The 16,601-nt window shown below is 39.1% G+C and overlaps 1 protein-coding gene across 1 annotated transcript in view; it reads right to left on the bottom strand.

Moving 5' to 3' along the window:
- The window catches only part of DLC1 (DLC1 Rho GTPase activating protein), a gene marked incomplete at its 5' end in the record, with an annotated part of 305,940 nt that extends 305,013 nt beyond the window's left edge, over nt 1-927 (bottom strand). Inside the window, one exon of the mRNA XM_081333189.1 lies at nt 1-927. This exon is cut by the window's left edge and continues 69 nt beyond it. Coding sequence (XP_081189315.1) covers nt 1-927 — 927 coding nt within the window.
- Nucleotides 928-16,601: the final 15,674 nt, after the last annotated feature.

Raw genomic sequence — 16,601 nt, 5'->3', positions numbered from 1 at the left:
TACTTCTGACACCAAAGGTGCATTTAGAATGCATTCACTCTGAGAATTTGTAAGATTATGCGCATCCACATGATTATCCTTTGACCAGATGGGAGAACCAGGTGAGTGTGCAAGAGAATTATTGGAATCTCCTATGTTTGCGTCATTGCTACAATGCTGAAAAAGGGTATCTTTATCATAGAATAAAGTACAGTCATTCTTCTCATGAAGAACATCTGATTTTTCATATTGTACAGCTGTAGCTCCATGAACTATCTGCTCCTCCAACATACTTTTTTCCACAGAAGGGTTCCAATCTTTTTCTTTTGAGACATCTTTACTTTCATTAGAGTTGTATCCAAGTATGATAACTTCTTCTCTACTATTGTTTTTGGTTGCTCTCTCATAATTAGAAGTGCTCATTTTTCCAGCTGGTTCAGTGGTATGATTGCATCCTTTCTTTGCTTCTCCTCTTGAGATGATCTTCACTGAAGGCTCCTCTAAACTGTTATTTTCAGCTAATAATTTAACTTCAGCAGGCATAAACTGGCAGTTGATGGTCTCCAATGGGAGGTCCGTGTTCTTGCTGCCACCACTGCCATCATCACTTCCAACAGAAACATTGACTAAAGTTTCCACACTAGCTTCCAGGGAGAGAAATTCTCCTTCTTCTTGATGATTTTCATTTTCATCTAATTCTTTGGAAATGTTACCGAAAAGCTTTGAGGGGAAGACTACCAACTCTCCAACATGACAGCAATCTGGCAAGGAAGCACTTTTTTCTTTCAGATCTTCACACCAAAATTCATTCTTTTCCATTCCGGCTTGCAAGCTGTCAACTACTAAGCCATGCCTGCATAATATATCAGAATCAAGAGATCCAAAATGCAAGCCCATCCATTGGGTCACATATTCTTCCCAGCTCCTTTTTCTGATTGCTAGAGACATGTCATAGTATTTAGCAATTGGTTCTGAAATGTGACATAATATAGGCTGAAGGAAACATGATGGATTCTATAAACTTTTCCATCCAATGAAATGGTTCTTGCTCTTGCATATCTGTATTTTTTTTAAAAAAGAGATAGAATTCCAGTGTAAGAAGCAATGAAAGCATTCATATGTTCCTTAAACTTTTAGTGAGAAATGGTTTTGTAGAACAGTTTTAATAGTTTGCAAACAGATATAATCACGCATATCCTTTTTGCTGAATCCTCCCTCAGTGAAGTAAACAGAATGTTATCAACAACTCTATCAGAACATAACAGGTTCCTGAAGCCAAATTTTGACAATGACCTCTTTTTCATTGCTTCAGTCATAAGACAACTATTTTCCATGGGCTTAAAAGCTATCAAATCTTGTGAGTTCATGATACCAGTCAACAATTCAAAATAGCCAAGCACAGCATTATTGTCAAAAAGCTGGATTTTAATGACTATCTCTTACGTTTTAAATGCTCATATTTATCACACTAGTAAAGCAACCCGAGGCTAAAAGTAAGTGGAATGAAAACCTATCTAAAACCTTTGAAGAAAATCAGATTTGATTAGGATGTTAATAATTATAGACATTTTACCAAGCAGATTGTTAATTAAAGTAGGTGGAATGCATGCGTTATCTTTCAGTGCAACAAATGTTTCTTTCCTCTTGACATAAGCATAAATTAAAATTTGGTGGAATATTCAAAAGATTTTTAAGAAAAAGATAAAGTTTACTCCACAACTATTTTTATTGGGTGTTACTACAGATTGTGATACTAAGGAAATTAACTTGATGTTGAACTTGATAACAGCTGCAAGGTTATTGGTAGGGCAATATTGGAAGAAGGATAGTTTGCCTACTATAGAAGAATGGACGGTTAAAGTGTCAAATTTAGCAGAAATGGCTAAGGTTTCTGCTTATCTGAAGGATCGTTCATAAGAAAGATACATTTCGGTCTGGAGAAGATGGATAGATTATATTCAGAATAAATATGGGACTAAAAAGTTCCATCTAGCCTATGAATAAATTTTAGATTGTTATTATTACTAGTAGTTTATTATAGTGGAATTTTTATTAATTTTAATTATATGGTATTATTATTATTTTTAGTATTAGCATTGTTTAATAACTTGGATATTAATTTGTTTATGTTTTTATTATTATTATGTCTACTTTTATTTTGTTTGTATTTATGTTAAAGGGGAGTTAAAGCGCATTATGAACTTGGTTATCTATGTAGTTGGTTAATGTTAGTTAGATTGTGATTATTATATTTGTAACCCTGTACTCAGCTCTGGGAAGTAGGGGAGGGAGAGGGGGGTGGTTTGGGGTGGGTTGGTTTTGGGGATTATATTGTAACTTTTATAAAACTTTTTAATAATAATATAAAAAGCATAAAGAAACCCCACAAACATTTACACTGTCTGGTGTAAAACTAACAAAATAATCTGTAAATAATAAATTGAACGACGCCTGTAGATCTGTGTGCATATGTGTGCATACCTACTATACCAGCTCTTCACGCTACTATGTCCAGGAGAAAAACCCCTACCTCTTGACGAAATAAGTGTAATGAGAGTAAAGAGTTTTATTGGCTGTAACATTTTACAAGTTCAAAGATCAGCTATTTTTCCACTTTTGCTCTCTGCATAGAAACTGTCAGCACTTTGCATGGATCTGCTTATTGATTTCAGCAATAAAGAAGATTGACTGCTGTGTTTGTTCTGGGTCATTTCATTCTACTAAGGGAAGCTCCAATTGCACACCCCAGACCACAAGACTGTCCTGACAAATCACATGCCTGAAAATAGAAAAATAGGCAGCCTGAAAGAATTGCAGAATTATGAACATTCGATTGAGTTTCAGTAAGATGTGCTGGATAAAGTGATTTTTTACAGTGTAGTGTCTGACTGCACAGAAGCCTTTAATCTTTTTTTTTAAAGACTGTCGTATTTCTATCCTGCATTCACATTGTTATGTCTACGAAACGGAAAACATAAACATGCATGTAGAGGTGACAGGATTCACTCCTTATTCTAAAAAACTAAAAAACAGGAATGGAAGCCCTGTTTGCACTGAGTCAGACAAAAATGTGAGATTCACTAACTGTGGTTTTCCACAAGAAAAACACTTCTATTTTTTAAAAGAGATAGTGGGAAGAGGTTTACAGACAGAATGAAAGTGGCCCTACATGCTATAAATAGCAGAAGGTCCTACTGAAAATTGTATCCCCAAGTCCTGTTCCCAATGCTTTTCTCTGAAAAGTGCAGTTCAGTGATCTACAAATCACATTGTCACTCCATCATCACTTATGATGCTCATTTTATGGTGGATCAAGAAGCGCATGGAAAAATAGCATCAAAGCACAGATTAAGCATTTTTTAAGTAAAATGTCCCTACACAGAGGACAGACTTTTCAAAGTATCTGTAAGAGCAGGAGAAAATTTCAAGAGGTTTTTTTGGAGAGAGGAGATTTAAGGTATACAATTCGATGCTTCTTTGGTTAAGATGCCATAGAACTCTCCTCTACTAAGATTTTCTACTATGAGCAGTTAAGTAGAAAGAACATGCACTTAACAAAATATTTAAAAAAAGATTAGACAATTTCTATATTTCTATATATTTTATTTCATAACTAAAAACAAAATACCCCAGAATATTCTGGAAAACAGGTTGTCCTCATTTATTGATCGCAATTGGGACCAGCAATGATTATTAAGTGAAGCAGCCACTAAGTGAAAAATTATAATATTATGATTTTACTTCAGCTTTCCTTTGCTTTACAGACATTGCTAACATTAAAGGTAAAGGTAAAGGTTCCCCCGCACATGCGTGCTAGTCATTTCCGACTCTAGGGGCCGGTGCTCATCTCTGTTTCAAAGCCGAAGAGCCAGCGCTTGTCCAAGGATGTCTCTGTGGTCATGTGGCTGGCATGACTAGATGCCAAAGGCTCACGGAATGCTGTTACCTTCCCACCGTAGTGGTCCCTATTTTTCTACTTGCATTTTTACGTGCTTTCGAACTGCTAGGTTGGCAGAAGCAGGGACAAGTAACAGGCACTCACTCTGTTACGTGGTACTCGGGATTCGACCCGCCAAACTGCCGACCTCCTGATTGACAAGCTCAGCATCCTAACCCGCTGAGCCACCGCGTCCCTTTTTCTTTAGATTAGCCATACTCAATTCCTGCAACCATCCTTCATATGTGTTGGTCTCCCGGCCCTGCCCCTCACTCATTCCAGAAGAATATCATAGCTAATGGCGTTGAAAACTGTAGAGACATCTAGGATTGCAAGAACAGAATGCACCACCATCAAGATCCTTTGAAAAGTCATCCAACGCTGTGTTAAAACCTGGCCTGGAACCCAACTAAAAGGGGTTCAAATAATTCACTTCTTGCAGCTCCTCTTCCCACAACGCATGCGATTATCAACTTCTCACCAACTTTCCTGGGACTGGAGAGTTGTTGAGAAGGGAAGATTAGAAACTGGATGAAAATTGTGCTTTCCAAAAATCTGACTATCTGTAATTAAATACAGTTAGTGTGATTAGTTCCCCTACATTTAACGATTTTGCTCTGCCACATTAATAATTATAATTTTATAGAGACTTTTGTAAGTTTACTGGACATTTTAGGTGGGTGCATTTTTCCTGAGCTTTGGGTCCTGTACTCTTTTTTTTTTCATTCAGAGGTCATTTGTGGGTCAAAATGAATGGGAAGCCCTTGAAAACATGAAAAGAGTTATTTCAGTGTGATCTGAGTTAAACTCTTAGCGTCATATTCTACCCCAAATAAAATATTTCAAACATTTCATTCCCCCCCCAAGAAATACACAGCATTTTGTAAATAGGTCTCCTTAAAACCAGGAGACTAAGTTTCAATTCTTTGTCAGTTATGATCACTAAATGAGGAAAACCCAGGATTAAATTTTTAATTAACTTCATGATAGAAGAATGTAGAAGCTGCTGGGAGTAGCACTGTGTAATGTAAACAAAAATTGTAACCCTTTTAAAAGAAAGAATAAAATATAAGTAAAATCTACTATCTAAATTTAAGGAGAGAAAGCTATTTAAAAACAAATTGGCATTTCTGCACCCACAAATTGGAGCTACAAGGAGAGAAAAACAAAGTAGTTAAATGCAAATTCGGGTTAAGATTGTGGAGTCACTTAACTGTAGCAGCATATGAACTACTTCCAGTTTATAGTGCAATTGTTCTTTTTAAGTGATAAACAGAAGTTGTGTTTCAAAAAGGGGAGCTCACTCGCACATTTATAGCCTGCTAAATCTTTGCTTAACTTTAGAAATAAATTATGGTTAAACAGTGTACACTGAAATTATTTCAGCCCGTTACACAAAGAAGACAGCCAAACAGTAGCATGGTTCGTTTTACACTACATGCAGAGAGGAAATATATCATAGAGTAGGATAATAATTTCTAGAGATTGACAGTAAGACCACATCAAATATAAATAGAAAATCTCAAGACACAAGATCTTAAGCGACATACCATACCATCACCAACATTTTTGCATGCATGTCCATGTGCTAAACCATAACAATGTTGAAATGCCAACCTTTCACTATATATTTATGTAAAATTATCCTAATATTCATATTTTATTTATTTATTTATTTTTATTTTAATTCCATTTATATCCCGCCCTTCTCCGAAGACTCAGGGCGGCTTACAAGCTTAGCAGTAGCCTTCATTCTATGTATATGCCTGCTTATTAGGGCTTTCGCCCCCCCCAAGCGGCATTATTACAAAGTCAGCTTAATTGCCCCCAACAATCTGGGTCCTCATATTAATTCCATTAAGTGAAAAGCTTATTAGTTGTCAGTCTAGCCAAACAGAATGGGTTCCTCTTGTTTTCAAGTAGAGGTTTCTTGTTCTAATTTCATTTCCATGTTTGATGCGAAGATGAGAGATATGAGCTATTTTCTGAAAGAATCTCTGAATTTCCTTTATGAATTGGAGATTATCTGGATTTTGAAGGATTGGAGAAAATTCAATTCAAATATGTCAGGGCAGGAATAGGAACCAGGTGCTTTCCACATGTCCTAGACTTCAAAGTTCATTAGATTCAACCAAAAAGACCAGTTAGAAGCAACTGTGATATTCATAGCTCAGACATCTGGAGAGCACCACATAGCCTATTGCTATAAGAAGAAACATTCCCCATTTTGAGCCTGACTTTGTTCTGCTCGAGAATAGGCTGGCCCAGAAGTTAATTTACATTCTTGCAAAATACAATAACAGCATAGCACAACTAATAGCTTGTTTTTCAAGGGAATAATGGCCATTCATAAGATATTCAAGGAGCCATGGAAAGTAAATAGTGCTATTTACGAAGGAAGATTTTAAATAGCAATTTAATATTTCCTAAGGTAGTCTCAGAGAGTATCAGAGAGGAGATAAGGAGTGAAGTTGTGCAAAGGGTGACACAATATTTTCTTGGACTGTTCCCGAGGAGGAAAAAGGGGAAATTGAAGTTGGAACTGAAAAGCAAAAGGGAAGAGAGTTGTGGATATTCTCCTTTGTGTTGTGCCCAAATTCAGAGAAAGAGCATGAGTAACCTGGGTATCAGAGTAAAGGGATAAGGGAGAAAGTAAAAAGGAAATCACAAATCTTTAGGATAAGCTAAATGGTAATGTAAAAAAAACCCCAAACACTCTATTACTAGACTTACAGACAAAATCATCATTTATCACAATAATGTTTTCTAAAATCATTTTGAGTTACAGATGAAAATTCAGTAACAAGCAGGAGAGATTAGAAAACCAACAAAGGAATGTAATACTTCACTGGTTATAAAACTTAAAAAAATAATAATAAGGTGATTAAAAAAAAGGGCAATTCTAGGTCCAAAAAATAACATTTGTCTTATTTCCTATTTACCACAGGAAGAGAGCTTAGTTTCTGGGCAGAATTTGAAGCCCTTTTTATTCTTTCCAACCCAACAAAAAGTTGGGAGGAAACCACATAAAGGGTCCTGGGTCTTTCTCTGTCCTTCAGCAGCGAGAGTGTCTGAAAACAGAATGGAATTGGACCAGCTTTGAGATGAGGAAGAAGTTTGCAAAATAAAGATTTGAAAAGGGGTCAAGAGTTGTGGAGAAAAATAATAACAATAATAATAACATGAGAGAGAATATAGATAAAATTCACATGCATCCTGATTAAGCTCTCATAGATAAAGACACATTCACACACACTTGTATGCATGGGCAACATGTGTGCACACATCCTTATTAGAACATTAGAAAAAGTGTGCATAAGTGTAAATTTCCACTTCCTTGGAGAGAGAGAAAAAATTAGAGTTGTCTCCTGTGGAATAAATACTTGATGATACATAAGTCCACACAATGTATTACCTCTCTCAAGTATTTCAGAGAAATGTTGAGGAGAAGAGCAGGGAAAAGGAAGCAGCTAATATGTCTATGGAGATTCTCGGTCATCCAGGTAATGGATTGTCTCAAAGTTCTTTTTTTTTCAAAAGGCAACTGGACTATGACTTTTTTCTTTGAAGAAGAAATGTTTTTTCCTTGAGGAAGAATACATTTTGCTTCTCATCTAAGAAGCTTCATCACTTCTGATTGGATGGTGGGGGGCATGAAAGGATTAGTTCTGGGAGATGAAAGGATTAATTCTGAGTCTCTGTCTCTCTCTCACACACACACACACAAACACACACAGAGACACACACACACACACACTACAGAACTGATGAAGCTTCTAGGATGAGAAGCAAAATGTATTCTTCCTCACAGAAAAAAACATAGTCTAGTTGCCTTTTTTTTGGGGGGGGGGGAAGAGCATCAGCCAATAAGTAGACACATCTTCCCCCATTACACAGGCTGGAACTGTTAATTTAGGAAAGAGTAAAATCTCTATAAAATATGATTAGAAATTGGAAAGAAATCCAAAACTCGTTCTTTGCATGCTTCGCATACCTAACCAATTATTCAGGTTAGGGGAAGTCTCAAGTTCTCCTTATCCAATCAAGGCATTCTATAGAGGGGTTTTGATTAGATTTAAGGAAGGCAGTGATCATCTCAACACTTTCTTATTCATTTCAATAGAAGCTTATAACGGAAAATTACAAAGCTGCATTATGTTAGTTCTTACTACTCACAAGCCTAGGGAATTCTTTTTTTATTTATTTTTTTATTAAAGAGTTTTACAAAAACAAAGTTTTACAATATATCCCCAAATCCCCCCCACCCCAAACCTGCCCACTCCCCCCCCACTTCCCAGAGCTAAATACAGGATTATAGTTACAATAATAATAATAAGCCTAGGGAATTCTTTGTGCCAAGAAAGGTTTATGACAGTACATTCTAAATACCAGTGGAATAAATAGTAAGCTTGTGCACGATGGCCACATTTGACTTGATTAGTTGCAATGCACTGTGGAGGTAACATTATTCACCTTGTTAAAGTACTTTGCACCACTCTGCATCAGTCCAGCATGGCCAGAAGACAGTTCTGTATATGTGTTGCATACAAACTGAAGCCTCTTCTAGCTGCTGGACATTGCAAGGGATTATTTGGAGCTATTTGGTACTCTTTAGAAGCAAAGTGGACATTTGCAATATTGCTTCAAAACCAGTTTCAAAGGAGCTCAAGGCACTGTCAAAGCAAATTGCACCTTTGAGGGTGGATACAGCCCTAGAGCATAGAATAATAGATTTTGAAGGGTCCTCAGAGATCTTCTAGTGCAGCCCTCTGCTCGAGCAGGAGACTCTATACCATTTCAGACAAATGGTTGTCCAGTCTCTTTGCAAGCCTCCAGAGATGGAGCACCCACAACTTCTGAAGGCAAGCTATTCCATTAGTTGATTGCTCTTACTGTTAGAAAATTTCTTCTTAGTTCTAAAGGTAAAGGTAAAGGTTCCCCCACACATGCGTGTTAGTCGTTTCCAACTCTAGGGGCCGGTGCTCATCTCCGTTTCAAAGCCAAAGAGCCAGTGCTTGTCCGAGGACGTCTCCGTGGTCATGTGGCCGGCATGACTAGACGCCAAAGGCGCACGGAACGCTGTTACCTTCCCACCGCAGTGGTCCCTATTTTTCTACTTGCATTTTTACGTGCTTTCAAACTGCTAGGTTGGCAGAAGCTGGGACGAGTAACAGGTGCTCACTCTGTTACGTGGCACTCAGGATTCGACCCGCCAAACTGCCGACCTTCTGATCGACAAGCTCAGCGTCCTAACCCACTGAACCACCGCATCAGTTAGTTCTAGGTTGCTTCTATTTCTTTAGTTTCCAACCATTGTTTCTTGTCATGCCTTTTGATGCTTTGGGAAATAATTTGACCCTCTTGTCTTTGTAGGAGTGCCTCAAACATTGGAACAGTGCTATCATATCACCCGTACTCATTCTTTTCATCAGACTAGACCCAATTCCTGTAACCATTCTTTGTATGTTTTAGCCTCCAGCCCCCTAATAATTGTTGTTGCTCTTCTCTGCACTCTTTCCAGCATCTCAACATCTTTTTTTATATTGTGGTGACCAGAACTGGATGCACGTGTGGTCTTTCTAAGGCTTTGTAAAGCATTAGTAGAATTTCATATGATCTTGATTCGATCCCTCTATTCATGCAGTCTAGGATTGCATCGGCTTTTTTGGCTGCTGTCGCACACTGTTGGCTCATAGTTAAGTGATTGTCCACTAAGACTCCAAGATCCCTTTTACAATTACTGGCATTTGGTCAAGTTTCACTCAGCCTGTACCTGTACAGTTGGTTTTTCTTGCCTAAGTGTAAAGCCTTACTTTTAGCTACATTGAATTTCATTTTGTTAGATAATTTTGCGCTTGTCTTCTGGGGTGTTGGCTATTCCTGCCAGCTTAATGTCATCTGCAAATTTGATAAATTCACCTTCAATTCCCTCATCTAGATCATTTATAAAGATGTTGAAGAGTACTGGACCTAGGACAGAACCTTGGGGTACCCCCCTATTTATTTCATTTCTTTCCTTAATAAAAAGGTAAAGGTTCCCCCGCACATGCGTGCTAGTCGTTTCCGACTCTAGGGGCCGGTGCTCATCTCCATTACAAAGCCGAAGAGCCAGCGCTTGTCCGAGAATGTCTCCGTGGTCATGTGGCTGGCATGACTAGACGCCAAAGGTGCACGGAATGCTGTTACCTTCCCACCGTAGTGGTCCCTATTTTTCTACTTGCATTTTTACATGCTTTCGAACTGCTAGGTTGGCAGTAGACAGTGCCTAATGGATAGCGTTCTGGAATAGCCGAACGTTCATCAGACAGAGACTATTCTGTGAGAAAAAAAGGAAATCAGGAAGAGACAGTGTAGAGTGGTCTCTGTGGACAATACAGTGTGGACACTAATCAAGGAGACAAGCAACCTAGAATTAAGGAGACACTTCCTGATATTGAGAACAATTAATGACTGGGACAGTTTGCCTTCAGGAGCTGTGGGTGCTCGATCTTTGGAGGCTTTTAAAAAAGAGACCGGACAGCCATTTTTCTGGAGTGGTATAGGGACTCCTGTTTGAGCGTGAGGTTGGACTTGAAGACCTCCAAGATCCCTTCCAACTCTGTTTTTTCTGAATTTAGACTTTCAAATTTGTTTTATGATTTTTGGTTTTATAACATTCTGTTTTATTTCTGGCTTTGGAGACTTCCTTTGCTCAAACACCCAAGAATATGGGGGAAAAAAGAACAACCCTGAAAATTAAGTTAAGCCCTGAAATCTGACAGCAGCATTAACTATTGAAGTAATCTATATATTATTATATATAGATTATCTATCTATCTATCTATCTATCTATCTATCTATCTATCTATCTATCTATCTATCTATCTATCTATCTATCTATCTATCTATCTAGATATAGATACAGATACAGATACAGATATTTGTTTGTAATCTTCAATTGGGCAAAATTGGAAAGCAGAGGCAACTGATATTATACCAAATGGAATAACTTACAGAATGCTGGAACCCACAACTCCCAGGGGAAATTTGTGAAAGTTGTGGCTACTTCAGCACCCCCAAACCTTCCATCCCTACTTCTCAGTGTCTCGTATATTGTATAGTGCAGGGGTAGGCCACCTTGGCTCTTTTATAACTCGTGGACTTCAACTCCCAGAATTCTTGAGCCAGCATGGCTCAGCTTGGAAACCTCTCCCTTTCCCCTCAGCATGGCTGGCTCAGGAATTCTGGGAGTTGAAGTCCAAGAATCATAAAAGAGCCGAGGTTGTCTACCCATGGTATAGTGCAAGGGAAAATGGGAGGGCTATATCCCCACCCTCTTTCTTGCCTCCCATTGGTCCCTGCAACCAACTGGCTGGCAGCAGAGCCTGTCAGGTAGGCAGTGGTTGATTGCTTTGGAACTGAGGCTGAAATCTGAAATATATTAATGGCTGTGGGAAGGTTGAGGGAGAGATTTGGATGTCTGTTGGCAAGATAGAGCTAGCTGGAGGGTCCCAGTGGTTGATGGGTAAGACTTTTCATTAGGATTCCTTGTATTCCTGGGAGATATGCCAGGATGGAGACCAAGGGTGCAAATTTCTTTGGGACTTGTGACTCTTTTTGTTCCCTGTCCTCCCAGCAAAATGGCAGACAGTTCTGTGGACTGAAGTAGTAGTAGTAGTAGTAGTAGTAGTAGTAGTAGTAGTAATGATTTATGACATTCCCTGCCAGCCTCCCACAAGGAAACTGAAAGGGGAAGCCAGCAGCAAGTTGGAAGTTGCTCCTACTCCCACTGCTTTTTTTGCCCACTTGGGATCATTCTCTTTCCCTGATTAGGTGAATAAATGAACCTTTATTATCAAAGTACAACATGTATACATTGAGATTAGCTGAGCCTCCCTTCATACCACCACAACTCACTGTGACAACAAACTCACCATCTTGTTACACCCTGTGAGCTAATTGCACAACACACCGGCCTCACAAGTCAATCATACATAGAGTTATTTCCCGTTCAAGAGCCTGACAGCCCATGGATAGAAGCTGTTCTTCAGCCTGTTGGTACGGCTGGCTATACATTTATATCTCCTACCCAATGGTAGGAGAGTAAAGAGGTACCGACCAGGGTGTGAGTCATCCCTGAGAATTTTCCTCACTTTTCCAAGAAGAGGAAATATCTCTTAAAGGATGATGTAAAAGCTAATGTGTTGTCTAGCTTCTATATTAGCAGGAAACCACCTACTTTGGATACTAGTGATTAGGATGACTTCTTTTTACAGCTCTTTTTTTATTACATTTATATCCCGCCCTTCTCCGAAGACTCAGGGCGGCTTACAAGCTTAGCAGTAGCCTTCATTCTATGTATATGCCTGCTTGTTAGGGCTTTCACACACACCCCAAGCGGCATTATTACAAAGTCAGCTTATTGCCCCCAACAATCTGGGTCCTCATTTTACCTACCTGGGAAGGATGGAAGGCTGAGTCAACCTTGAGCCTGGTGGGACTCGAACCTGCACTAATTGCAGGCAGCTGGTGTTACTTAAGGAGGCATTAGCCCTCTGCTCCACCAAGGCTCTCTTGCCTTGTGTCTCCATTAATTTTCTTCTTTCTTATGGGAACCTGTTCCCTTATTTGTTTGGAGACATCTTAAAGTCATAAGTAACTTATTATATTTGGATACCTGTCAGCAAGATATACATACTTTTTGAAATGCTAATCTGTTGAAAACACAGACACCCATTTGTGACTTTTTATGGGAATACTCTGTCGGACAGAATATTCCCATAAAAGCTATCCCAAGTCTCACAAACTTCAAAGATGTTTTTTTAATTGGAAAATGACAAAAGTACAGTGCATCAGTGTAAACACTGAAAATTAGAAGTGTTCATATGTAATTAAATTCAAATTTATTTGAGTAAGTCAAATAAAGGAAATTATCAGTCTACTTATTATTTGCCAGTTATGAGGAGCAGTAATATCATATGGTGAGCTACAGTATATATGAATGACTGCAGGCACATGGAAAATGTGTATAACTGTATGGAAGAGATAAATACTGTGGAAACAAGAACAGTTCTTGGAAGGAAAAAGTTCCAACTTAATAGTTTTTTATAAACTTGTATTGGCTGATAAACAGCCCAGGATGCAGTGCCTCCAGAAATGCAATTTTATTCTCATTTCTACTCAGTTCAGGTAGACACCAGTTCCATAGTTTTGACCATAGTCCACGGTCAAAACTTTTTGGAGTTATTGTCCTATGGTGAGGCAGGAGGTGGAAATGATGTCTCCTATAGGCAATGGGATTCTTCTCTTCCCATGTCTTCTTTCCATTATAACGTAGGATGGTTGTTTTGCTTTTGCCTTGTCAGCAAGTTGCTTCATCTAAATTATCTTACTTCTGATTATTATTAGATTTTTATCTCACCTTTTAATATAGTTTGAGAAACTCAAGGTGGTAAACATATGTACTCTTATTTTTCCACAACAGCCACCTTGTGAGGCAGGGGGTCTTCAAACTTGGCCCTTTTATGAGTTGTGGACTTCAACTCCCAGAATTCCTCAGCCAGAGTGCCTGGCTGAGGAATTCTGGGAGTTGAAGTCCACAAGCAGGGGCCTTCAAACCTGGCCCTTTTATGACTTGTGGACTTCAACTCCCAGAATTCCTCAGCCAGATGCCTGGCTGAGGAATTCTGGTAATTAAAGTCCACAACTCATAAAAGGGCCAAGTTTGAAGACCCCTGTTGTGAGGTGTGCAGGGCTGAGAGAGAGTGACTGACCCAAACTCATCCAGCTGGCTTTCATATCTACAGAAGGCCTAGAATTTACAGCCTTCTGATTTCTAGGCCAACAACTTAATCACTAGACCAAATTGTCTCTCAGCATTCCTGTATCACTTAATTACATGAAGTAAGCTTGTATATAGAAAAATGTACACCCAATTTATAATCTCTTCACTGCACAGAAGCCTCAGGTGGCTAATATGTAAATTTTCCTCAGGAAAAGAACCAATAGATTCAAAATGAGCTTTATTACTGAGCAAAAAAAGATGCCAGAACAGCTGATTTTTTTTTTTTACTCTGCAGGGTCTTTCCAGCCAACCATTTATTTGTATGTTGCCCAGAGCTGAGTGAGTGAGATGAGTTGTTTTTAAATTTGATATATGAATAAAAATAAAATAAATAAATCTTTCACTTGCTGGAAGAGCAGTGCATAACTCCTAGAAGACAATAGAGTTTATGATCGATCTTGGAGTTACATTTTGTCGTGTTAAGATACCTGAACTGCAGCTACCTGTACCATTTTGACATAGTCTATAAAGAAAGCTTTCATTATTATTTTTTTACATATAATGGTAATGCCAAATTAAAACAGATTTTTCTTCCAGGAAATCCAAATCGTGCATTGAAAACAAATTACACAAGTTAAGTATGTTGGCATGCCTCTGCTGATTGCAGTTTATTTGGCTTACAAAATGTGAAGCACCAAAGATTTCTGAAGTAAGGCCAACAACAGACTAGGCAAGAAAGGAGACAAATAGAGAAAGGACAAATGTGATACAGAAAGTTTACTCAGTGGCGTAGCGTGGGGGGTGCAGGGGGGGCGGGCCGCACCGGGCGCAACATCTGGGGGGGGCGCGCTCACACTGAGCTGCTCAGGGAGCCCCAAGGGCTGCACAGAGTCGGCTTGGCTCCGCTCTCGAGCTGCTCTTTCTTGCAAAGCGAAACGAGTCTGGCAGGTGAGATGGGCGGCCACATAAACTGAATAAAATAAATAGAAGCGCCCAACTCTCCGCCCAGGCTCAGGCCAACCGCAAGCGCCTCGCAGGCGCCCCGGCAGGCTTGGCCGAGCGAAGATGGACCCGCCGGCCGGCTGGCCTAGCTTCGTGCGCATGCGTGGCTTTATTTAGCGGGGCTCACGTGCGAGCTTGAATGCAGCGGCTCTTGCAGGTCGGAGCCCTGCCCAGCCGCCCACGAGAGGGACCCGGAAGCATCCCGCATGCGCGCGACTCTTCTTGGAAAGTCTACGCCGCTGCGGGGCGCGTCTTTTCGGCGGTGCCATGACGTCACCGGGTTAGGGGGCGCAAATTGCCCCGGGTGCTGACAACCCACGCTACGCCACTGAGTTTACTAGCCTGCTGTGCAACACTGTACTCTAAGTAGCACAGAATAGGATAAAGACCTAAACAAATCTAATCTAATCATGGGATTTATGTAAAGAACTAATAAAAAAGTAAAGCCTTTGTGAAGTCCAAATCTTGGAGCCTACATAAAAATGTTTAGTTTTCTTGGTAACTGTACAAGGGTGTTTTTTTTCTTTCTTTTTTGCTAATGCCTTTTTCCAAGACTTTATTTCTCAAGGAAGGAGGATGTCCTAATGGTTCTCATTAGTATATCTTGTATTTCTCATTTTTTTTATCCTGATCTCTCAAGGTTGGCTGTGTGCTGTTCTTTGCTGTGGTGGAGTCCCAAAATCCAAAGCCTAGTCCCTACATTTTGTTCAACTGTAGTGTATCATTTCAGGAGGACTAAAGGAAACATTTTAAATGAAACTTACATCCTTAGAATGTGGTCAAATAACCGCTTTGGCATGCAAACAATGAACCTCTTCATAACAGTGCAATTGTCAGTTTCAAGCCCTTTTGCAACCACTGAGCTCACATGTTTATTTGTCTTATTGATTTAAGATGGTTTTTTTTAAAAAAAAATTTTTTAGAGACATACTGCATTTTGGGTATACAACTGTATTTCCTCAACATCAGCAACTTTGGAATGCTGGCTCTAGAATTCTGGGGGTTGAGGTCTGCACCTCAAGTTGCTGAGGTTGAAAGACACTGGTATATCTTGATAGGATTCTGTATCCCATGGATGAGTCCTGCTTTACAAGTCACTTTGATTCAATAAGGTGCATTGCTTCACGGGGACAAAGTGTCCAAGAAGCAGCAATCCATTGGACATTTTTGCCCGAAATCATCAGAAGTGACTGGCATTCACATGCAGAACAACATATAATGTACAAACCATTTCCACCGTTCATATCAAAACTCAGTAACTGCACAGATGTGATACTTTGCAGCAGAACATATGAAGAACAGGAATTGCAGGAATTGAGTATGGCCAATCTAGAGAAAAGAAGGACACTAGGGGGTGACATGATAGCAGTCTTCCAGCATTTGAGAGGCTGCCACAAAGAAGAGGGAGGCCAACTTATTTTCCAAAGCGCTAGAAGGGAAGACAAGAAACAATGGATGGAAACTAATAGAGGAGAGAATCAACCTAGAACTAAGGAGAAATTTCCTAACAGTGAGAACAACTAACCAATGCAAGAGCTAGTCCTCAGAAGTTGTTGCTTCAGCACTAGAGTTTTTTAAGAAGAGACTGGACAGCCACTTGTCCGAAATGGTATAGGATCTCTTGCTTAAGCAGGAGGTTGGAATTCTATTCTATTCTATTCTATTCTATTCTATTCTATTCTATTCTATTCTATTCTATTCTATTCTATTCTATTCTATTCTATTCTATTCTATTCTATTCTATTCTATTCTATTCTATTCTATTCTATTCTATTCTATTCCAGATTCTATTCTATTCTATTCTATTCTATTCTATTCTATTCTATTCTATTCTATTCTATTCTATTCTATTCTATTCTATTCTATTCTATTCTATTCTATTCTATTCTATTCCAGATTCTATTCTATTCTATTCCATTC

Source organism: Vipera berus (genome assembly GCF_964194415.1).
Source record: "Vipera berus genome assembly, chromosome: 7".
Taxonomy (NCBI): Eukaryota; Metazoa; Chordata; class Lepidosauria; order Squamata; family Viperidae; genus Vipera; species Vipera berus.
This window is presented reverse-complemented; position numbering and strand designations above follow the sequence as displayed.